The sequence below is a fragment of the Rhinoderma darwinii genome, chromosome 4, assembly GCF_050947455.1.
Source record: "Rhinoderma darwinii isolate aRhiDar2 chromosome 4, aRhiDar2.hap1, whole genome shotgun sequence".
Classification (NCBI taxonomy): Eukaryota; Metazoa; Chordata; class Amphibia; order Anura; family Rhinodermatidae; genus Rhinoderma; species Rhinoderma darwinii.
The window spans coordinates 146,994,123-147,019,286 of record NC_134690.1 but is presented as its reverse complement, the minus strand read 5'-3'; the positions used below and the strand labels follow the sequence as shown (position 1 = coordinate 147,019,286).

General features: G+C 39.3%; 1 protein-coding gene across 3 annotated transcripts in view; it reads left to right on the top strand.

The window, feature by feature from the left end:
- The window catches only part of PEX5L (peroxisomal biogenesis factor 5 like), a 286,049-nt gene that overhangs the window by 147,770 nt on the left and 113,115 nt on the right, over window positions 1–25,164 (top strand). Inside the window, exons 2-3 of one of the 3 annotated variants that reach the window (XM_075861662.1) lie at window positions 9,069–9,134; window positions 14,280–14,384. The exons of 1 other annotated variant lie outside the window; for it this stretch is intronic. In XM_075861662.1, coding sequence (XP_075717777.1) covers window positions 9,069–9,134; window positions 14,280–14,384 — 171 coding nt within the window. The remainder of the gene's footprint in view (window positions 1–9,068; window positions 9,135–14,279; window positions 14,385–25,164) is intronic. One more of the 3 variants, XM_075861663.1, reaches the window with a different exon arrangement.

Sequence of the window (25,164 nt, the reverse complement as noted above, 5' to 3'; positions counted from 1 at the left end):
TCCCAGCGATCACACAAATATATCTCCTATCCCATAAATAGGGCATACATGTGTTTTGTGGGGAAAAAAATCCTTTTTTTGATAACTGCATATTAAAAGTCATAACTTTTTTATTTTTTCCAAAGATATAGCCTTGTGAGTAGCTTGTTTTTTGTGGGAAATGTTTTTTTTTTAATTGCACCATTTTGGGGTACATATGATTTATTAACTTTTATTAACTTTTTGGGGGTAATGGAAAAAAATTTATATAGTTTTTGTTATGTTTTACTACTTTTGCACAATAAAAACACCTTATTTTTAAAGTATTTGTTTTTGTGTCGCTATATTCTAAGAGCCATAACTTTCTTGATTTTTCCGCCAACATAGCTTTATGAGAGTTTATATTTTGAGGGAAGACTGGTAGTTTTTATTGGTACAACTTTAGGGTACATACTTTTTGTTCACTTTTTATTGCATTTTTTGGAAGGCAGGATGAACAGAAAACACGAATTCTATCATTGTTTTTTATCTTATTTTTTACAGCGTTCACAGTGCAGGTTAAATAACAATGTTTTCATAGTTCGAGTTGTTATGGACGCAGCGATAACTTTATTAAACTATATTTTACTTTTTTTTTTTACTTAGTCCCACTATGGGATTTCACTATGCAATCATTTGATCGTTTTTATAATACACTGCAATCCTTCTGCATTGCAGTGTATTACGCCTGTCCGTGTATTAACTGCAGCATCTAAGAAGTTAAACGGCCGGGATCAAAGGTAACTTTGATCCCGGGCGTTAGAGCTGGAACTCGGCTGTCTTTAGACAGCTTGACATCTGTTTTAGATGACACGGGCCACCCCGTGCCAGGCTTATGACACAGCGCTGTGTAAAGGCTAAATGACTGCCGTGAAAAGACGCATGGGCTGTTAAGGTGTGCAAAAAATATTTTCAAATTCAAAAGTAAACCAGCTCTCCAACCTCTAAGGCTATGTTCACACAGAGTTTTTTGCAGGCGGAATTTCTGCCTCAAAGTTCCATTTGGAATGCCGTCACCCCTTCATTTTGTTGATCATTGGAAGTCCGACTTCCTAATTATAGGCTATCAATGTTAATGTCTTGGAGAAACCCTTTTACCCCATTCTGTTGTCTATGCCTCTTTATGGACCCAAAACAACCCATTTGTTAATTGACTTTAAACTAGGGTGGCTGTCCAGTTTGTAGCTATATATTCAATGCAATAGGATAAATGGCTGAATGTCATCCTATTTTCCCCACCAGGTATATGATAGCATTGAACACCAGCTAATGTCAAGTAGGGAGAATGGACCTTTATTGACCATCCGTCCCTTCCCTTTCATATTTGATCCGGTCTCTATGACTGGCAGTATGGAGGTAGCACATGGTAATAAACGACTTAGTTCTGAATGAACAAATCTACAAGTTATTGATGAGCGAAAATAATTGTATTCAGTTCATGTAGAGATAATACATTCAAATTATCTCCTGCCTTGAAAGACAATTGTAAATTCATGTTACAATCATTTTCTTAAATTTTTTTTCGCTTAATCATTTGGTATTTGTCTGTAGGCCATTGTCTACTTAGACAAAGCTGCAATGTTATTTTGTAACACTAACTGAGCATGTTCAATATCCTTTGGAAGCGTTCTATTCTTTTCTAGTTAGCGGGTATCTGAAATGCAGTGGAATAATGATTTTAGATTGAGGTTTCCAAGGATGGAAATTTTTCATTATAGTCAGACAGATGTGAGCCTTGGCTGTATAAATCATTCTTCATTCATATGTGATGTCGACCATACAGCACAAACCAAAACACATTATAATTGCACAAATTGTTTTTCCTTCCTAATAATTCGAAAGGGGATAACAATTTTACTTTTTAACCCAAATTGATAAATAGAATGGCTTTAAAATAATTGTAAAAATGTCAACATCTTAAATACAAAAGAAGAAGGATTATCACAGCACTGGAGATCAATGTAAAATAACGGGTGCGAGCATCAAAGGAACCTGATCCAAAGTCCCACAAATGGTAATCACAAAGAAGAGAGAGACGAGGGAACACTTCCAAAATAAATGGGAATTTTATTCACCAACCAGTGCGATGTTTCAGTCCAATAGGTGCTTGAGAAAGGTCCTGTTGGGCTGAAACAACGCACTGGTTGGCAAATAAAATTCCCATGTATTTTGGAAGTGCTGCCTCGTCCCTCTCTGCTTTGTGGATAACATCTTAAATACATCTTAGCTTTATAATAAGTATATATTAACACTTCATGCCAAGAAAAATATAATTACTTTATATATAATATATATAATATGTAATAAATATATAATACTTATCTGTGCAGTGATTGTAAAAGAAATCTCCCATTAGAATTATATACAATTATTGATAACACTTCTATTTAATTAAAAGCCACTGTGGCATGACAATATATAATGAATGTTCAGATATAGATAGCAGGGGGTGGCTATGAAAAGAACAGTATTTGGGCTCCTTGCCCTCCCCCAGCTGGTTGTAGAGCACCTATAGAAAATTCCTCACCACTATAATAACTCAATGGATCACAATCCACTAGCAGCAATGAACCATGGAGATTTAGTACATGCAGTCTAGTAGAAAACACTGCTCATCTACACAATTGCACAGGCTTCATATGTGATGTCCATCCCGGTTACAATATTTGCACTTTTTTTTAAATAGAAATCCAACAAGTTACATATTCTGCAATAAAGCTATTGTGTGATATACTATTCATGATGGTTTTATAGGCCTGGGTGGATCTATTCCAATAAACCCTTTCTTGCCATTTGGGGTTGACATTCATACTAGCCTAAGGCCTCCTGTTATAATTTCTACTGAATTTTTTAACCTGTCAAACCTCACTGATGTGAATGTGTCAGATCATCTAATGAACTAATATCTGCATTTTTGCTGTCCTCAGCACTTTGTTATATGCAGGAATAGCATTTCTGTTATTTGGTTTTCAGTATTAGGACTTTTTCACATCATCTAAGACATATTACTATTTTTTTTTTTGGGAATCAGCAACAGTAAACAGTTGTTGTTTTTTTTTAGCATTAAATTGCATTTTTAGTTTAATCCTAGACCCCTTCCATCCCTATGCTACTTTTTTATTTTTTATATTTTTGTAATGTATAATTTTATTAATAATAATAATTATTATTATTTTTATATAGCACCAACATATTCGGCAGCACTTTACAATTCTGAGGGAACATGTACAGACAATATCAGGCATTACATAGTGACAAAACTATTAACAAGAGGAGTGAGGGCCCTGCTCACAAGAGCTTACAATCTATGAGGAAAAAGTGGTGACGCAAGATGGAAAAAGTGCTTATTCAGTACAGTGGTCCAGCCGTCTTTTATACACATGGGGTGGTACACATAAAGCTGCAGGAGCTGGTCACCAGACAGTGTCTGAGTATGACAGACATGAAGTGCATTAGGGTGCAAGGTGAGGGCGGGATACTGCTGAATAAAGGGGTCCCGTACTGAGGACTAATGTAACAGGGGGCAAATGATAGGAGTTACATCAGGGAATGTTATAGGCCTGTCTAAAAAGATGTGTTTTCAGGGCACGTTTAAAACTGTTGGGAACTAATCTGATTGTCTGGGGTAGCGAATACCAGGGGACTGGTGCAGCACAAGAAAAATCTTAAAGACAGGAGTGGGAGGCTCGGAAAATGGAGGATGTTAATCTAAGGTCATTGGCAGAACATAGAGCACGGGTAGGGTGGTAGACAGCAATGTGGAGGGCTTTGTGGATAAATTTAACATGTTTAAATTCTATTCGATAGCAAATGGGCAACCAGCACAGTGCCCGACACAGTGTAGAGCCATTGGTGTAGCAGTTGATTGGAAAGTTGAGCCTGGCTGCTGCATTAAAGGTGAATTGAAGAGGGGAGAGTTTATTGAGGGAAGACCAATTAGTAATGAGTAAAAGTAGTCAAGACAGGAGAGAATCAGAGCAACAATAATAGCTTTGGCTGTTGACACAGTAAGAAAAAAGGCGGATTCTGGAGATGTTTTTGAGCTGAATGTAACGGGAGCATTAAAGGGATTGAATGTGAGGGATAAAGGTAAGATCGGAGTCAAAAATAACCATGGGTATGCTGCCTAGGAGTTATGGTAGTACCACACACTGAGATGGAGACATCAGATTTAGGTAGGTTAGTAGATTGTGGGAACACAAGGAGCTCAGTTTTAGAAAGATATTGTTTCAGACAGAGAGGGGACATGATGTTAGAGAAAGCGGACAAACAATCACTAGTGTTTTGTATTATAGCGGGGGTGATGTCACGGTGAGTGGTATATAATTGGGTGACATCAGTGTAGGGTTGGTACGGGAAGCTAAATCTGTTGATGGCTTGTCCAATAGGGGCTGTGTAGAGAGAGAAGAGGAGCGGAACCTAGGACTGATCCCTGAAAAACCCCAACAGTAAGGGGTAGAGGAGAAGAAAAAGTGGAACTAGCAAATGACACACTGAACAAACGGTTAGAGAGGTAGGAAAAAGTAAGAGAGAGCAGTGTCTTTAAGGCCAATAGAGTGGAGCATTTTGAGTAGGAGTTGGTGGTCTACAGTGTCAAACGCTGCAGAGAGAGATCTCGAATAATGAATAGAGAGTAATTACTGTTATATTTACTGATCAGGAGATTATTCTACAATAATCTCCATCCAAAATCCTACATACACTAACATGATTAGAATGGGGAGATATATATATATATATATATATATATATATATATATATATATATAATTAAACTAATGTTTCACAAATGTAGTAAATTTCAGTTTCTATCATTAGCTGGATGCCTTAGAAATTCACAATTAAATCATCATATGCAAGCAGTAGGTGACGTGCATGTAGACCTGTGAACCTCTGAGATCATATCTAAGGGGCTAAACATATTATTATACTGTCATTAGTGACAAGTGGAGATGTCTGGCATGTTATTTTAAAGTTATCTGGCGCATGTCAGGATGTTACTTTCTAAGGAGTATGCAGTTTTGCGCTGAATGATAGTCGTGCATGGATGATGCTCAAGTCCTTGATAACTGAAGGAAGTTGAGATGCATGATAAGTGTCAAAACTTTGGTGACCAAAGAGTCTATGGAGTTAGGGTACACCATATCTAGTACTTTGCACACAAATTTATATTACACATCGGTATGACTTTAATTATAGATAAACCTAAGCTGTGTTGAATTATATTATTATGCTTCTTTTATGTAGCATTTATGCTAGGGTAGAAATGTATACTGTATATACAGTTTGACTAGTTAACCCACTTCCTGGACTTTGGATTGGATGGACTCTTCAGCACTACTATTCCACCTCTATCCCTAACTTGCACAACATTTTTCTGACATGGACAGTTCATTTTCTTCATCACATATGACTCACATTGTGTTATACAATTTTGAAACTTTCTTTCACATATCTGTGTTAATATAAAGTTATATAATCTGACTAGGTAGGTGCTATTTTATGATGACTGTTTTTTTAAAGAAATATAGGGGCCAATCTAAAGATATTGGTTATTTAAATAGTATATTTTGACCATTCCAGGTGCTTTATTTTATACTCTTGTATGTTTTCTTCTTATTTGGTTTTTAACCTTTCACTGTACATGTGATAATTACTAAACTCTTGAAGTTGGATATCAAGCTGGTAGGTTGACAGCAACTATATTTTCCGTTAATCTTCCCCCCCCCTTATATTCTTGTAGACAATGAATGTCGTCTCCAGATGTCTTTCTGTCTTGCTTAACAAGGAATGACAAATAAAAGGCTGTTTAAAGTATAGTATACCAATTTTTCTGTGCTTGACAGATGGAAAGGTTGATTAGACTTCCGAAACTGTGTGCATTGTTTATATCTGGAGTGTTGAAATAGAACTGACCTCCAAAATTAAATAATGCCTATGAAAATGGATGCATGATTTTGTGTGACAGACCATTGTTCAGATTAGATTGTCAGCAAATCTCGTAGAAAAAAATTATACCAGTCTAATGTTTAGGGAGGAAACTGAAGCAGACATTTCAGAGTTGGCATAGACTGATCAGAAACATCGGTGGTTCTTGATCATTACTTTATCTCTAATCCATAATCTGTCCAGTTCTTACCTATAGAGAAACACACATATATATATATATATATATATATATATATATATATACTATACATATGTTTGTGAAAATTAGGCAATATTGCCTAATGGAACATAAATCAACCTAAACTGCAATATATGAGGATGGTGGTAAATCGGATGATAAAATTGTGTCAGGAGATTTAGTTCAAATATAATTATTATCATTAGTTAATTGACAGAGTAATCCCGCACCGGGAGCTACTTCCTCTTCAATATGTCGAATATTTTTTTAGGCCGACTGATCCTTCATATTAATTTCTGTTTGTTACATTAATTCATCCATAACATTGTCATTCTCATTAAGTCAACATACTGTAGCAGCAGAAAAGCAGGAGCAATGGGCACATGAGTAGTGACTCTACAACAAGGGAGACAGTAACATAACAGGTGCTTGCATCAGATAATGTGTGTGTCATAAGATCTAACATATGCTGAAGTGGAAACAAAATGTTCATTTAATTTAGAATGGTCATATATTCCCACAACTGTTAGAAGGCCACATAAAATCTAGATATTCTGAAGAAAAGCTTCACTGTATTCAGCTCGATTAGATATTTATGTTTTGCATATTTAAATAAAACCTGTTATTCGAAAAGTGCTAACATATTTTTTATTTATTTTATTGATATTCTTGAAACATAATTTAGTTTATTTTCTTACTTCATGCCAAATTTTTTTCATTTATTTATCTGAATTGTCTAAACTCCTAGCGATCTAAATGTGGATGTAAGATTTGGCCCCTATTTGACTCACATTCCAATATATTACAATATCGGAAAAAATAAAAAAGCAAAAATAAAGCAAATTTGAAATAAATTGTACCCTAGTTCTTATCGATGGGGAAAATGTCATATGATCCCTGTTCATGTTCAAATTGGTAAAGGTTATTGCCTGTAAACGGCCAACAGATTGAATTCAGTGTGCCTGGATGATGTCCTGTTTTTTTCTACAGTCTTCCATGTTCCTACATTCTTTCATTCATTCTGGACTGTACTTTGGTTAGCTTTCCGGGAATGGGTAATGGGGCATCGGCAGCATCTTTCTGAATGTTTACAATTAGCGTTGGGCATACATAATAGCACAACCTACAAAGGTGAGCCCAACTATTAGCCTGAGTTCACATGGGGCGGATGCACCGCGTAAAAGCACGCAGCGTATCCGCCCTGTGTGCCGCAGGGCATTCCGGCCGAAAATCCGCACCAAACTTTGGTGCAGTTTTTTGCCCGGAATGTCCACTTTGGAAAACTGCAGCACTTAGCTAATGCAAGCCCGCCGCAAAAAATGCAACAACTGCTATTTCTTGTGGGTTTTACCTCCCCATTAAGTACAATGGTGAAAACCCGCAATAAATAAGCAGCATTTACGCAAATACAATTGACATGCTGCGGAATAAAACTGCACCGCAGGTCAATTTCTGAGCGTTTTTATGCTCAGTATTTACGGTGTGTGGATGAGATTTGTTCTCTCTCATCCTCTCTGCTACTACTGTATTTTCTGTGGATTCTGCAGTGTTTACGCAACGTGTGAACTGACCCGTGTTAGTACTGCTGCTGTTTTTCTACTTTTTAATTTGTTTTTACAATAAATTTGACCTTTGGTATTCTTGCATGTCAGGCTACATATTTGTTAGTATTCTTGAATTTGATAAGTTAAAATGCTGCTACTATATAATTATTCATTCCATTATTCATTCAATTGCACATCAAAATTTCCATTCCTTAAAAAAAAGTCTAAAAAATAAGTGGTTACAACATGCTGGTAATACTATTATCATCATCCTACTTCCAAGGGCACTTTGCTCCTAGGAGTCATAAATGGATTCTTGGCAGCCCTTACTTAATGCACCCCGAACAGCATTTGATGTCTGGATGTAAAAATACAGTTCAATTACATTTTTCTGTAAGTACATTAAATAACATTTAACTCTTTCATTGTGAAACTTCTAGGATCATTGCTGAGAAAGTTCATACTGTGTTAAAAGTCACATAATCTGTTTCCCTTCTAAGGGGCATGTGCTGTGAATTCAAATCTTGACCCCAGTTTTAAAATTTTGATGCCTATAAGAGCTATTATCAGCTATATTATTATGTTGATGTATAATAAAGAGAATATTAATTATGTATTTTCATAATGTAAATGGCTTAAACATTATCTATGTACTGAAATGAATCCTATAGAGAGATGGCTCCAATCAGCTCATAGCGTTATTTGGCTAAGAGGATAACCTCATTCTCACAATTTCCCAATAAACAGCCCTTTTAAGGGTCATCACAAGGAAAATTCATCACTTCTCAATATACCTAGTATAAGTGTTACATTCAGTGACTCTGAAATTTAACTGAACTAAGGATAGGATGTGCCCAAAATTTATAATAATTGCTGTGCAGCAACTTGTCCGCCAAGAGCAGGTCTTAGAGACTGCCGCTACATGGATAGCACTTTTTCCTTCATGCAGTATATAAAAACCTCTTCCATGGACGAGCGGGTTCAAACCAATGAGCAATGTCCTTGCAGCCGCAGATCCACAGACCTACTCCCAGGGACCAATTGCTTGGTTCAGCTTTTTACAATGCAAAGGATTATACATTCAGGGAATATTGGAGTGTGCCATGAAAGAAAAAAAAAAAAAGAATGTAATAATATAAAGTAAAATAGACTCAAGCATTGGCAAAAAAAAAAAAAAAGCTCTGCATCAAACCAACATAGTACATTTATCATAAAAAAAACAGCATACATTGTTACTTTCAAATTCTTTAAACTGAGATTCATGGCACAGAAATCTCATCGGCAACTATATTTCTCAAGCAAATTTAATGCATCTTTATTCAACATGGTCATTTAAGGGCAACAGATGTGATCTAATAAAGTGTCATGGCTTTTTTCAGGTAGTAGGTGTGACCTTGAAGAAAAAGTGGTTCAGTCTTCCAAAAAGTGACTTGACCCCAATTTTGGTGGGTTGTTTTTCTATACAAGGAAACCATTCACTTGCATGCATAGCTGTGGATACCATATATATAGTATGTGTTCTAGATTGCTTTGTGTAGGAGTTTAATAATGTTTGCACTTAGACGCATGCTGGTAGATGTAGAAAAATAAAGGTTACGATATGAATGAAAATATATTAATGCTATGTAATCTCTAATAAATAATCGGAATGCACCGGAACCACTTATAGACATTGAGCTACTGATAATATCATGAGGAAAACTACTGTAATGATAGAGAAAGAAGACTTCAGCTTTAAAAACTGGTATTTATGTATTCATCTCAGCATGACAAGGTGCATTTCCATTAGAAAATGTTAAATGAAAATTAGAATTATATTGTATTGATTTGTACTCCTGCAAATTGAATCTACACACATTGGATGCAACCATTTTTTTGGACTCTGAATGCAGTCTGTCAATTTACTAGGAAGCAATGAAATCAGTGCTGCTTAATATATAGCATTCAAGGGAGGACTGAGCGGTTGGGCAGTGACCTGGGGCCTAGCAGCTCTGGGGGCCCCACTTCTGACACAAGCAAAGGGGCTCAACATTACATTATAACTAAAGCTACTCTTAAAGGCTATGTACACCTTAGAGGGGTATTTTTTTTTTTTATTTAAAAAAAAACAAAAAACAGGTCAGTCAGTTAGTTTAGTGTAACTTTTTAATTAGTCTTTATTAAAAATTTGTTTTACGTTTTGAGATCCAGCTGTATAGTTTTCTATTACCTGAATCCGTCAGTCCCGTGGACCTGACGGGTTCAGTGTCAGCGGGTCCTGCATGTAACCTGACGGGTTCAGTGTCAGCAAGTCCTGCGTGTTTCTGACACTCAGGATCCACCTGTAATCTATCACATCTAAGTTATGAACTTAGATGTGATGGTTAATAGGTGGATCCTGAGTGTCAGAGACACGCAGGACCCGCTGACATTAAACCCATCAGTCCTGCGGACCAGACGGGAGCAGGATTTAGCGCTGCATACAGCTGCTCTGTATAGAGAATTCAGAGCAGCTGTATCTAAAAAGTTAAATACATTTTTAATAAAGACTAATTATAAAGTTACACCCAACACACTGACCGACTGACCAGTTCATTAAAAAAAACAAAAAAACAAATGCCAATCAAAGGTTTACATAGCCCAGACATGGGCAAACTACGGCCCGCGGGCCACATACGGCCCGTTAGGCTTTTTAATCCGGCCCGCCGAACTTGTCCAAATTATAGTAAAAACCTCCTTTTTTTTCCCCTTTCCCTGCAATGCCCACGTTTTCCCAATAGATGGCGCACTCAAAACACATTGACCGTTGTTAATGTGGCGCGTATTTCTCTTTATTTCACTTTAATTTTCACTTCGTTTCACGTCACCATTAAGCCCTTTGGTTTTCAAAGAGTACAATATCAGCCGTCACTTTGCCACGAAGCATGCAAACTATGCTAGCAAGCAGTCAACACAAGAACGGGCGGCTACTGCTCAGAGGTTGGCAGCTAATTTACAGAGTCAACAGAACTTTTTTCTTGATAAATCACAGTGCGTATGTTATTTTAATCTATTTACATTTCCTCCTCCCAGTATCTGCGAAATAGTATGTAAATGCCATATCTTGCATATTCCTTGAGACAAATTTATTAACTGATAAGGGCTATTTTTCACATTTGAAAGACAGTTAATAAATTGGGTTGTAGTGTTCTTACTGTGCTATGAGGTTTGCACACACTACATTTAATGCTTTAGTATATCCGGCCCAAACACTCCCTCCAAATGCTCCTGGCCCGGCCCCTCTGTCAAATTTTAGAACCCATTGTGGCCCGCGAGTCAAAAAGTTTGCCCACCCCTGACATAGCCTTTAATCTGCCTTTGGACACATTTTTGTGAAATTATGTTTCAGACCTCTAAATAGTTTCTCCTTTGTGTGTACAGTAGGTAAGGATTCAAATGTTCAATGTATTATATCTATACTGTTTTTCACTGTGTGGCAGACGTTAAAGCGGCATTTGAATTAAGAAAAAAATCACCACATAAATGTGGTCAGTAAATAGGGATATATTTACAGATTATGAAACCGTACAATAATTGTACATTGTAATTTATCTACAGTTATTTAAATAACTTGGGTATGCCTTACCAGGGTTGGACTGGCCCACCGAGGATGATACACCGGTGTTCCCAGGCTCTGACACCGTAATAGGCCTTAAAGGCCCATTAAAAAACAGCACCGATTTGGAGCATCCACTTGCCACCAGTGTCTATTTCTTATGGGTTGATTCACAAATAATCTTTTAGATTTTATTGATGGTGTGTCCTGAGTGTGCAATGATAATAATAAAGATTACAATGCCTTTAAAAGATGACGTGCAAATGTTCTGTACAGATGGTGGGTTCCCCAGAAACCTTTTCCCTGGTGGGGCCAAGTAACCCAATATGACACTACCTGTCCCTCAATAGACTGGCATGCTAGTCACATTATTGACTTGCATTATACCCATGTAACTACATACTGGACACTAGGTGAAATCTTAATTTATCAAGGTAAATGTTCCAACTTTTCATAGGACTCTAAATCCAAAGAGCACCTTTAATGATCTACGAGTGTTCACATTGCCTGTGGGATATGTATACATTACAAATAAATCACCTACTGTAGGTGATTTGGGGGCGTTGTATAGTTTGATTTTGATCTGAACTGAAAAAAACAAAAACTGAAAAATGCTGCTTTAACCTACTGAAACACTTTGTGCATAATAGCATGGGATTTTATCTGTATGTATGGCATGTTCCAGGTTTAGGATGTACTAGACAGGATTGTGTTCTCCACAGGTCACTTCGTTTTGCAGTTAGTCTGGGATATAGTCCACAAGCATGAATCACTGTATTATAGTGCAGCTATTATACTGTATGTAGGTTTATTAAAGTGTTTTGTTTTTTTAACATGGGGCTTTCCATGGGTTTCTCTCCTTGGTAAATCTAATGCATTCTTTCTTTAATGGAAGAATTTAACAAAATACACCCTATTAAATGCCTGTGTCCACAAACTATTATTTCTAGCTTATAGGGTTGCTGTCCGGAGGCATCAGATTTACCAAAGAGAAGGTGATAGGTGTCTTATATTATGTAAATTTCCTGACTATAACGTTTGCTTTTTCTCTTGTTCTATGCCATCCTTATAATGCAACTTTTATTAAATACATAGAAATAATTTTTTCTGAATTTAGACATGCTATTTGTGAACTAATGACAGTGATGTGGTGATTTGGTTGAAGGACTGTGTTTAAATGGAAAATGGTAAAATGTAAGGCAATATAACTGTATACATATACAGCCAGTTAGTAAGCTGAGAATGCCCAGTGCTCAATCTACCTTAAACTAAACGTAGATGATTTCATATGTCAAAGGTATCCAATTTGGGTTTGGTTATTTATAGCAATGTATGCTGCAAAACAAAAATGATACATTCTACTACTGTGGTTTAACAGAAATGGTAAAAAAGTCACTATAAAACCGTGTATGCCCATTGAAAGCTTTTAGATTGCTATGGTAGTCCATCCTTGTACTTGAGTTTTAATCCACATGGAAGAGCTATTGTAAGTGGTAAAAAGTATCCAAATAGTCAACTGATGTAAGATGTTTCATGTCTCTGAATACAATATCATTGATTCCCTTTTCTATTTTAAACAATATCAGATAATGAAATTTACACAGTAGATATGTGTACATGTCTACTTTCTTATCATTATAGGCCTTATTATAGGGCATATGTTTTTATAAAAAGTTTTACGAAATTGCCTATTTTTCCATTTCCATATACCCTGGTAGGGAATTCTGAGTTAATAGAGGGAGATCCTTTGTTCAGCATTACGATCTCTTGGCCAGAGTGAAGAGCGGTTACAAAGAGCGTCCATTAGCTTGGAGGACCTGTCCTGTCCTGCATTATCAGACAACCCATTCATTTGAATGGGCACTGTGTAATTCCCAATTTCTCCTGTGGTGGAGCTGCAGGCAAATAGAACAGTTACTACCAGGATTCCCTACATATTACAGCTGATCCCTGGGGGTTCCAACAGGGGTAGACTTTGTGTTCAGCTTATTGTCAAGAGACCCTTCTAAAAGGTAGATATTGTCTAAGGCGAAGAATCCTTTAAATTATAAACAAATTAAAAGAGTAAAGAAGGTCTCTAGCAGGGATACATGTTCCTAACTGTACCTCTTCTCCTTGCCCCCTTCAATGATATGAAAAAAAAAATACTTACTCTCTCTTTCCTCTCTCTGGCACTGGGAGGGAAAGTAATGGTAGTATATGCCACCATACATAACCAGTCCTACTGTATAACAGGTGACACTATAAAATCTCCACGTTTCCAGCAAAAACAATTCCAAAAAATCGATCGGTGGTGTTGCCCACCAAATAACCAATCAAATTCTACATTTCATATTGCTAATGTAGGTTACAAAACATAAGCAAACTTCTTAATGGTTATAGTGGAAAACACCACTGATTTCTATCTACACTAGTTACCAAAGCCATCAGTCTTTGTCTACTTTGGTCTTCATAAACAATGACTAATGTGTACTAATGTTCAATAGGAGTTTTTTTTAAAATTGTATGAATTACTTGGCTGTTGTAACCCGAGATGATCTATCGGGGGAAGGTGAATGCAGCTAATGTAGTACTATATGGCACCCACTCAAATAAATGAGTGATCATGTAATACATGGTAGCACCGAGTCGGTGCGAGCGAGAGCAGCTCTTTGTAGGGGCCTTCCTTTATGGCTCATAGAGGTGGCTCTCCAGAAGTAGATCCTCCTCTATGACATTCATATGCCCTGATAAGGCATATAGACAGATGTTGTACTGATGAAACAACCCCGATCAGGTTGCTGCTTAAAAAATACTTTTTGCTTTTTAACTAACTGGATACAAAATCTGCCTGAAAGTACATTCAATATTTATTTAAATTCTATGTGTTCCTCTCTTAGCTTGAACTCATTCGACATACCACTGCCATTAGCTCACTGTCTTTCACTCTATTTGGGGCTAGTGGGATTTTATTTTGGGGATTTCTGCCAAGATCACGTTTTCCTGACACAAGTCATTGTTGATTTCCCTATTGTAGGGGAAAAGCGCTAGGGCGGCAGATAAGGCTGTTGCCATGGTGATGAAGGAGATACCGAGGCAGCCGTCTGCAGAGGAAAAGCCCCTCCTTACTATGACCTCACAGGTGGGCGCCACCAGGATTTCAAGAAACTGACAAATGCAGCTGGCTCTCGCAGAACAATCTAAATATTAACATCTACTAATATTTCCAACAGTAATATCAAAATGTATCTACAGTTCTCTGTGTTCCGAATGTCTCCACTAGTTATCCTCTACTATTCCATAATGAATAATGATATATCAAAGGATGACAATTAAAAACACGGAATGAATGAACTTTGCGCTCATGGGCACAACATGCATATGTCAGTTTTGCAGTACAGTTTTTTGTTTTAATTAATTAATTCTGTGACTTTTTGGTGCAACTACATTTAACTGATTTAACTAGGTAGAATAGTCTAGGAGATCAGTTAAATGATGTGGTGTGATGTTTGTGACAGTGTGTTGTGTGTGGGGCTCCCATAAATTAAAATGTAAAAGTTTGGGAAGCAAATGACCTGAAGATTGCTCAGGCTTGAAAACATATCACATACTGGTTACTGGTATTCCAGATTGGTCTTACTAGTCTAAGTTCATTAGGAATCTCATTTATGAGGAAATAACTATTATCAGCTAATACTGATTATATGGGGGGCATATAGAGACATGGGAGCCCTAACTAGGCTTTATGTGGTTTTTGTGTATGTCATTTTTAAGTCTATGTGGAATGGAGAGATTTATCTATATAGACAGAAACAAATGACAATTTAAGCCAAGGTATATGTAACTACAATTTCCTGAATTTGTATTTTCAATTTTTCATCCAAATTTGTATTTCATATGTGCAATCTTACTTGTATTATTATTCATGCCACAATTCAAAACCTAACTGTTCTGGTGAACTACTATCAAAATTCTGTGGTAGGGTATGTATTTAATGAGCAAAACCCCCCTCTATATGCTTCCACTACATTCCTGTCATCAAGCACCCAGTGATGCAATAAAAACTATACCTACATATGTAGAATAGGGTCCTAAACTGTTGTGTTCATTCATTAAAATAAATATTATATCCTTTTTTAAAATCTCTTTGTCATCTATCCAATGAGTACACCAGATCATCAAAACAAAAAAGAAGTCCGTTGCTGGATGAGGGATCAACTTCCTCCATCTGCTTCATCACCCATAAACCATTGACAGTACTTTGCATTCCTTGAGGGATTTATTGTGTTTTATGAGCATTGCCAGGCACTTACCAGCTGTGGGGTATCTATCTTATTATGTGGGATTGGCTCCACATAAACATGGCACATGGCAGTCTTAAAAGATATGCTAAACCCCAAAACATAAGGATTGCTATAAAATACCTCCCAACATTTAAAATAGCCAATGGACACATATGGTTCATTGTGCAAAAGAACCACATGTGTATTCATGTCCATATTTTTTTTATAGCATTCTTTATTCAAAAAATACCATAACATACAGTGTGGGTGCTAATCTTTAGTAGAGAACCAGACAGAAATTGTCTAAGGAAATACGTTTTAATACAAATCAATTGATGAGTTCCAAAACTGACATTTCAGGAGCAAAGAGGGGCAGAGGAATTTAGGCTTAACCATCAACAACCAAACTCCGTGTAGTGTGATTCTGCAATCATACTCCCTTCAATCTGTCTTCTATATACATTTGGTAGGTTAGCAAGTAGTGGGAGATAGATAAAAAGGAGAGAGACTGTAAAACCAGACTACACAGTTTGTTTGTTGTCTGTTACCATGGAGAAGCATAGGGCTCTATAGTAGCTGCAGGAACAAAATGAGGTTTTTTTTTTTTCATGAAGATCTATTGCAAAGTGGTCTCATTTTTAATTTCAAATACATTGGAAAAATAATAAACATTGGTTGTGAAAGTAGACACATCCCATATTATTGAGACTTTACACACATATTACAATCAAAATATCTAATGTGTGACTTTATTTGTTCATTTGTTATGTATAAAAAAAATCACATTTTAAGGAAAGTAATTATTCAGATGAGAATGTCTCATTAGTTGATTCATGTCTTTAATGAGAGACTGTCAATATGGATGTAGGATTAAAGTTGCTATTAGCTAATTGCATTGAATTCTATATTGTAGTCCATGAGAACATAAACTTTCCGTCTACCTCTCAATAAATATTTTGGTGAGAAATCTATAGTAAGTTGACCATAGTATCCAGATGGATCCAATTTGAAAATGATCATTAATTCAGCTAAAGAAATTTATGTTAAACATGGGCATTGCTGTTTATTTTTGTGATCAATGTACATTTTGTAGCTGCTCACAGAGTAACTGCACGCAAGTTGGAAAAATTCACCAAAAAATCCACCTGCTGATTTTGACACAAATCTGCAACCAATACGCAGCAAAAGTTGCATGTTACACATGCAGATTTTGCTACAGAATTTGCTGTGGATTTCACCCATCCCACTGAACGAAGTAAAATCCACAGTGTAAATCTACAACAGAAATTGGCATGCCATGCTTTCTGTTCAATGTGTGCCTCCTGCAGACCTGCTGTAACTTCGCCCTCTCCTGGCAGGCTGGCAGGAGAGGGAGAACAGTAATAATAAAACGAGAAAGGAATGGACTTATGCTGGGGCCCTGAGAGGAAGATGCTGAATGAGCAATAAACAGAAGCTATGTGTGGAGGGAGCCGCCCACCTGACAGCTCCTTCTAACCAGGGGAGGGAGGAAGAAGAACTGGATAGGAGCTGTGACACACCGCTCTCCTCCCCTCCTGCCTGCAACTTCTACCAGGCAGCTGATGAAGATTTTACTCAGGGCAGGTAAGAAACTGTAATGTTATGTGGGGGAGTGGGGATTCTTTACAAATCGTTTTTGTAGGGGAGGGGGGACTTAGCTATAAATGCTATGTGTGGGGGAGGGGATTTGTGTAAAATGTTTTTGTGGGGAAGGTAGAACTTGGCTGTAAATGCTATGTGTGGGGATACATTATTAATTTTTGTTGTGGGAGGGGGAACTGAACTGTTGGGCTGAGTTCACATGGGGATGATATGCTTCGTAAAGTCAGACAGCGTATCTGCCCTGTGAGTCGCAGGGATTTACGGGTGAAAACCCACACCAAACTGTGGTGCATTTTTTTCACTCGGAATGTTCGCTGTGGAAACTGCAGCATTTAGCCGGCCTGCCAGCAGGCCAACCTCCTGGGATGACGTTTCATCCCAGGAGACCGCTGCAGCCTGTAATTGGCTGCAGCGGCCGTCACATTAGTTCAAGCGTCAACTCAGGAGGTCGGCCTGGAGGAAGAAACACAGACTGCTGGGTAAGTATAAGTTTATTATTTTTTGAGTTGCGGTTTTTACAGCAGAATTGCTGTGAACCCGCCTCCAAAAGCACAACAACTGCTATGTGTTGCGGGTTTTACCTCCCCACTGAATTCAACTGGGAATACCGGCAACAAATAATCAGCGATCACGCAAGTACAATTTACATGCTGTGGTATAAAACTCTGCACCACAGGTAAATTTCTCAGCGTATTTTTCCCCTCAGTATTTACCCAACGTGTGAATGAGATTTGTTTTATCTCATCCACTTTGCTGCTACTGTATTGCCTGCGGATTTTTAGCTATAAATACCATTGCGGAAAATCCACAGTATTTACGCAAAGTGTGAACTGTCTCTAGATGTTATGTGTGGGGTGAGGAAATTCTGTTCTTTTTAAATAAAAACGTCTCTCAGTGTGTTTCTCAGTGTGTTTGGTGCAACTTTGCAATTAAATTTTTTCAAAATCTATTTTTACTTTTTTAAATACAGTTGCTTTGTAACCCGTATACAGAGCAGCTGTATCATACACTGAGACCTGAATTCGTCAGGTCAGCGGGACTGACAGGTTCAGTGACAGCGGTCGGATCAAGATGTTATCGATCACATCTTTGTACATTACTTAGATGTGATCGGTAAGGCCGGGTAAACGCTGCGGAATTTCCGCAACGGAATTCTGTGCAGAAATTCTGCAGTATTTACAGTAGCAACAAAGTGGATGAGATTTTGTAAATCTCATGCCCACGCTGTGGAAAAAAATCGCAGCATAAACATTAATGATTTGACCTGCGGTGCAAAATTTTATTCCGCAGCATGTCAATTTATGCTGCGTTTTTGTTGATTTTCTGTTGCAGTTTTCCCCCATTGAATTCAATGGGGATGGAAAACCTGCAACGGAAAGCCCAGTGTTGGGACGTTTGTGGCGTAATCTCAGCATTTACGCCGCAAAAATCACAACTCTGAAAAAAGAAAAAAATCATACTTACCCAGAATTACCTAGAACTATTTCCTTCTTCCTGCAGTCCGGCCTCCTGGGATGACGTTGCATCCCATGTGACCACTGCAGCCAATCACATTCAGTATTGGCGCGGCCGTAATAACCTGCACAACATTTTTTTTGCATCATTTATGATATGTGCACTGTAAAAAAATAAAATAAAAACTGCTTTCTATCACTTATTGTGGGGCACGAGGTGCGATGATGAATTTAACCTCCATGTTCCTCACATTCAGGGCTCATTTACACGAGCAAGTTATACGTCCGTTATTAGTCTATGGGGCCATGCAGACAGGTGCGTGATTTTCACGCAGCGTATGTCCGCTGCGTGAAACGCACGACATGTCCTATATTTGTGCGCTGTTCACGCATCACGCACCGATTGAAGTCAATGGGTGCGTGAAAACCACGCATGTCACACGGAAGCACTTCCGGGGGACAAGCGTGATTCGCGCAACAGCTGTGTAAAGGATGAATGAAAACAGAAAAGCACCACGTGCTTTTCTGTTTACAAACATCCAAACGGAGTGTCATAATGATGGCGGCTGCGCGACAATCAAGCAGCCACGCATCATACGCTGATGACACACGGAGCTGTTAAGTGCCTTTTGCGCACGCAAAACGCCATGTTTTTTGCATGCGCAAAATGCACACACTCGTGTAAACCCGGCTTAATAGTAATTAACCCCATCATGTACCTCACACATTAACCCATTATGACTGAGAAACATGATGGGGTTAATTACTATTAATGTGGGGCACATTCAAAATTCAGCATCACACCACGCACCTCACATTAGAAAACGAAAGAACTGGGGGTTCGTGTGAAGACCTCCGGGGGGTCGCGAGTCACTCACCGAAGTCCCGGTTCCATTCAATCCTGGAGCAAGGAGCTGACATCTCCTTGATCCAGCATTCACGGTGCCCTGAGCGGCTCGTCGCAGGCAGGCGGGATGTAGCGACACCATCACACCTGTCTGCGCCGAGTCACTCATAGTACACACCGGAGGAGGCGAAGGATCCTCCACCCGACGTCGGAACGGGGATAGGTAAGTAAATATGGTATTTTTGTATTATGCACATATGGGGGCATTATACTGTATGGGGGCTGATAAGATGGGGGGCATTATACTGTATGGGGAGCATTATACGGTATGGGGCTGTTATGGGGGGCATTATACGTTATGGGGCATTATACAGTGTGGGGGCAGCTATGGGAGCATTATACTGTGTGGGGGCATTATACTATGGGGGCTGTTGGGCAAGGCGTCTGGGCAAAGGCGCGCGCAAGGGTCTGATGATGATGATGGCGGTGTTGGGAAGTGGTAGGGGGGCCCAAGCTGAATTCTTGTACCCGGGCCCATGAGCCTTTAGCTACGCCCCTGGTGTGTGTGTTTGTGTGTATAGGGGACAGCATATCTATAGCATTACGACCCTATAAACTATGGATAGGTTTAGATAAAGTGGATCAGCAGACAGTATCACACATGATTGGATTAGATATAGGGCTCAGCTTGCTGACATTGCGGCTCCAGCGCTGGACCCTGGAAAGGTAAGAATAATAATTGTTTTGCTTCTTTATGTGTTACTAATTCTTTTTGTGTGTTTGTTTTATTTTACAGGTTCGGTCGTTGGACTACGTCGGATTCGAGGACTACTTCAATGACAGCATTTTTTTATTCTCAATAAAATGGTTAATGAGGGTTGCGTGGATTTTTTATTTCAATAAAATATTTTTTCTATGTCCTTCTATTTTTTCAAACTTTATTATTACGACCTTAGTAATAGCTGCTGGTTGATTGACAACGTCCATTACTAAGGTGGGGCTTGATGTTATGCCGGTGCAGAGGCTAACACTAACCTCCATTATTACCCCGGTACCCACCGCCACCAGGGTTACTGGGAAGAGCCGGGTACGAACCAGTACCCGACCATCTGTAGTGATGGTCGGGTACTGGGGCGGCCGCAGGCTTGTAGTATTAGGCTGGAGAGGGCCAAAAACAGTGGTAATGCTAGGCTGCTGCTGCTGCTGTGTTGTATCTGGCTGGTTATGAAAATGGGGGGGGGGGCCCACATCGTTCTTTCCAATTATTATTATTTTTTTTTAAATGACGTGGGTTTTTCATAACCAGACAGATACAATAAAGCAGCAGCAGGTTAGCATTACCGGGGGGCAAGGGCCGCTGTTTCTAGCCTTTCCCAGCCTTATAATACCAGCCCGCGGCCGCCCCAGTATCCGACCATCACTACAGATGGTCATGTACTGGATTGTATCCGGCTCTTCCCGGCACCCCTCCTGTCTGTGGGTACCAGTTTAGTAATGGGGGTTAGTGTTAGCCTCTGCACCTACTAACACTAAGCCCCCCCCCCCCCCTTAGTAATGGATGCTGTCAATCAGCCGGCGGCCATTACTAAGGAGGTAGTAATAAAGTTTAAAAAAAACAAAAGACATATCAAAAATATTTTATTGAAATAAAAAAAAAACACACAACCCTCATTAACAATTTTATTGATAATTGAAAAAATCCGTCATCGAAGTAGTCCTCGAATCCGACGAAGTCCAACGACCGAACCTGTAAGAAAACACAAACACAAAAAAAACGATTAGTAACACATGTGGTAGGCTTAGATACAGGGACCATGTGTGATACTGTCTGATGGGCCCTGCATATAAGTCTACCACACGGTAGGCTTATATACAGGGCCCCAGCAGACAGTAATCTTATAGTGTATAAAATTACTGTCTGCTGGGGCCCTGTATCTAAGCTTCTTACGTAACCACATGTAAGCTTAGATACAGGGCCCATATATAATACTGTCTGTTGGACCCTGTATCTAAGCCTACCACAAGGTAGGCTTAGATACAGGTTCCAGCAGACAGTAATCTTATACAGTATAAGATTACTGCCTGCTGGAGGCTTGTATCTAAGCCTACCATGTGGTAGGCTTAGATACAGGATCCAACAGACAGTATCGCATATTTGCCCTGTAGCTAAGCTTACCATGTTGTTACGTAAGATGCTTAGATACATGACCCCAGCAGACAGTAATCTTATACAGTATAAGATTTCTGTCTGCTGGGGCCCTGTATATAAGCCTACGGTGTGGTAGGCTTATACACAGGGCCCATCAGACAGGATCACACATGGGCTCTGTATCTAAGCCTACCATGTGATTGGCTTAGATGCAGGGCCCAGCAGACAGCATCACACAGTCTGTGATCCTGTCTCATGGACAGGCCATCAATAGCTGATGGCTCGTGGTCCGACTTCCGGGACCTCTGTCATTCAGCTGTTTTGAAGGGGCCGCAGCGCTCGTACGAGAGCTGCTTCCCCTTCATTTTCCTCACTTGCTCACACTGTGAGTCACCGACACGGATTCACAGTGTGAGCAAGTGACCAGAATGAAGGGGAAGCAGCTCTCATACGAGCGTTGCCGCCCCTTCAAAACAGCTGATTGGCGGGTTCCCGGGACCCCGATCTATCAGCTACAGCAGACAGGCTTGAGAAAGGCTCCAGTGGAAGGAGCTGAAACGTTGCCTATGGGACAATAAAAGTACCCTCTTTTTTTCACCTTTACAAACGGAGTGCTGCCTGATTTTTGCTCTATAGCTACAGCAGACAGAGATATTGATATTACCCTCCTCTTCAGCCGCAGTGGAGGTCCTGACTCTATCCAGGGCCGGGATGTTGTGGACGGCGCATAGCGCTGTGACGTCAGGACCTCTACTGCGCTCCGGAACCAGGCGGGTAAGTACTGTCAGTTACTATAGTAACTTTTTATTGATGTGGTGTGGGGGACCGCTGCGACCCCTATAGCTACGCCACTGCTTGGACCAAATCCCCAGTCTCTTATAAACAATGCAATTCCTCTGGAGACAGGAGTCTTGCACAGTAACAAAGGGTATGGGAACAACCACGGCTGGGCCTCATCTCTCCAAGAACCCAGTAGCAGAGGCATGGTCTGTCTCTATGGTATGTACTTGCTTTTCTGCAAATGACATAAAAATGAATAGGACTGTAATATTGTAATATAAGTATCCCTTAGGTTGGAAAAGGCATGCAACTTGATGTGAAGGTTGCATCATGTGATTGGGTTGCACAACCATCCTGTGACTTTCATTACATGCCCAAAATTGTCCGCTACAATTGACCTTACATTTTTCATGAGTTGTATAAGAAAAAAAATATTTTATAGTAACATACAAGCTCTAGAAGAGTGCCTGTAAAACAGTATCCAGAAGTCTCTATAGGCTGAATGCACACGTTGCGTATTATGTGCGGATTTGCCACGCATATTTTCATGCGGCAAATCCGCAGAGTAATACAGTACCAGCTAAGTAAAAGAGATCTCAAGAAATCTCATCTACACAGTGCAGATTTTTTCTGCACGTAAATTGACCTGTGGTGCGCATTTTTAAATCTGCATGTCAATTTATCTTGCAAAATACGCATCATAAACACGCACCTATTTCCGCATCAAAATGCTGCGGAATTATGTGCGTATGTATACCTGTGGTTTTCATGCGGATGTTCCGTATCAAATTACGGAACAGGTGCATTCAGGCTTAGGCCGGATTTACACGAGCGTGTTCGGTACGTGATAAACTACATTAACTATGCTGGTACTGTATTACGCAGCGGTTTTGACGCACACAAAACCGCACGTAATACGCATCATGTGCATTGACCGTTAAAGAGTATCTATCATTGTTTTATGAGTTAGAATTAATGTTACTGTATAAAATATTCTCTTTGGGAGTGTTACATAGTTACATAGTTACATAGTTAGTACGGCTGAAAAAAGACACATGTCCATCAAGTTCAACCAAGGGAAGGGAAAAGGGAAGGAAAAATTTCTACACATAGGAGCTAATATTTTTTTGTTCTAGGAAATTATCTAACCCTTTTTTAAAGCCATCTACTGTCCCTGCTGTGACCAGCTCCTGCGGTAGGCTATTCCATAAATTCACAGTTCTCACTGTAAAGAAGCCTTGTCGCCTCTGCAGCTTGAACCTTTTTTTCTCCAGACGGAGGGAGTGCCCCCTTGTTTTTTGAGGGGGTTTTACAAGGAACAGGATTTCACCATATTTTTTGTATGTGCCATTAATATATTTATATAAGTTAATCATGTCCCCCCTTAGTCGTCTTTTTTCAAGGCTAAATAGGTTTAATTCTTTCAATCTTTCCTCATAACTTAAATTCTCCATGCCCCTTATTAGCTTCGTTGCTCTTCTTTGTATTTTTTCCAACTCCAGGGCATCCTTTCTATGAACTGGAGCCCAGAACTGAACTGCATATTCTAGATGAGGCCTCACTAATGCTTTGTAAAGTGGCATTATTACATCCCTGTCCCGCGAGTCCATGCCTCTTTTAATACACGACAATATCCTGCTGGCCTTTGAAGCAGCTGATTGACACTGCATGCTGTTATTGAGTTTATGATTTACAAGTACACCCAGATCCTTCTCAACAAGTGAATCCGCCAGTGTAGCGCCCCCTAGGACATATGATGCATGCAGGTTGTTGGTACCAAGATGCATAACTTTACATTTATCTACGTTAAACTTCATTTGCCAAGTGGATGCCCAAACACTTAGTTTGTTTAAATCTGCCTGTAATTCATGAACATCTTCCATAGTCTGAACTATATTACATAGCTTGGTGTCATCTGCAAAAATAGAAATAGTGCTCAATTGTGTATTTTATATTTTCTAATGTCTTGTGCAGCTTTTCAGAGATTTAAATTAGCTGTGAACAATTCTTTAGGCCGAATTCACACGAGCGTGTTCAGTCCGGGTTATATGGTCCGTATGTCGGCAGTATTTCCCGGACTGAGCACACAGCAGGGAGCTGCGCTCTTATCGTCATCATTATCTGTGACGCTAGGAGTCGCTGCCTCGCTGCGGGAAAGCTGTCCTGTACTGTAATCATGTTTTCAGTACGGGTTAGTAGTTCCGCGGAGAGGCAGGGACTCCTAGTGTCATAGATAACGATGATGCTAGAAGCCAGGCTCCCTGCACTGTTTTCGGTACGGGAAATCACGGACTTAACACGCTCGTGTGAATCCGATCTTACACTGGAAACTGGAGGGCTTCGACCATTTTTTACTATTAGTCAACACTGAATGTAAAGTCACACAACTGGAAAAGAACCTGGACAAGATTGAATGTCATTGACAAATTGCCCCAATTAAGCTCTAATTGAGACAATTTCATAGGCTGTGTTCACACGCTGAGGTAGGGTGCCATGTGGAGAGAAACTGCCCAGCAAATCAGTTTAACCGAGAATGGCTGTAGTGTGATACGCCTATATGTGTCGTGCATAAAAAATACATGTTTCTAACATGTTTTACCTTTAAAAACTCCCCAACCAATAACCACATTGCAAAACTTCAGCATTTAGGGGTAAAGCACGTGAGGGTTTGCAGCAGTTTTTAAACCATGCAGCACACCTCTGCTACGCGTAAACGAATAGTAGTTTAACCCTTGTTTTTAGTTTAACCCTCATCTAACCCTTTGGCTGCCAGCGGGGTTTGGGAC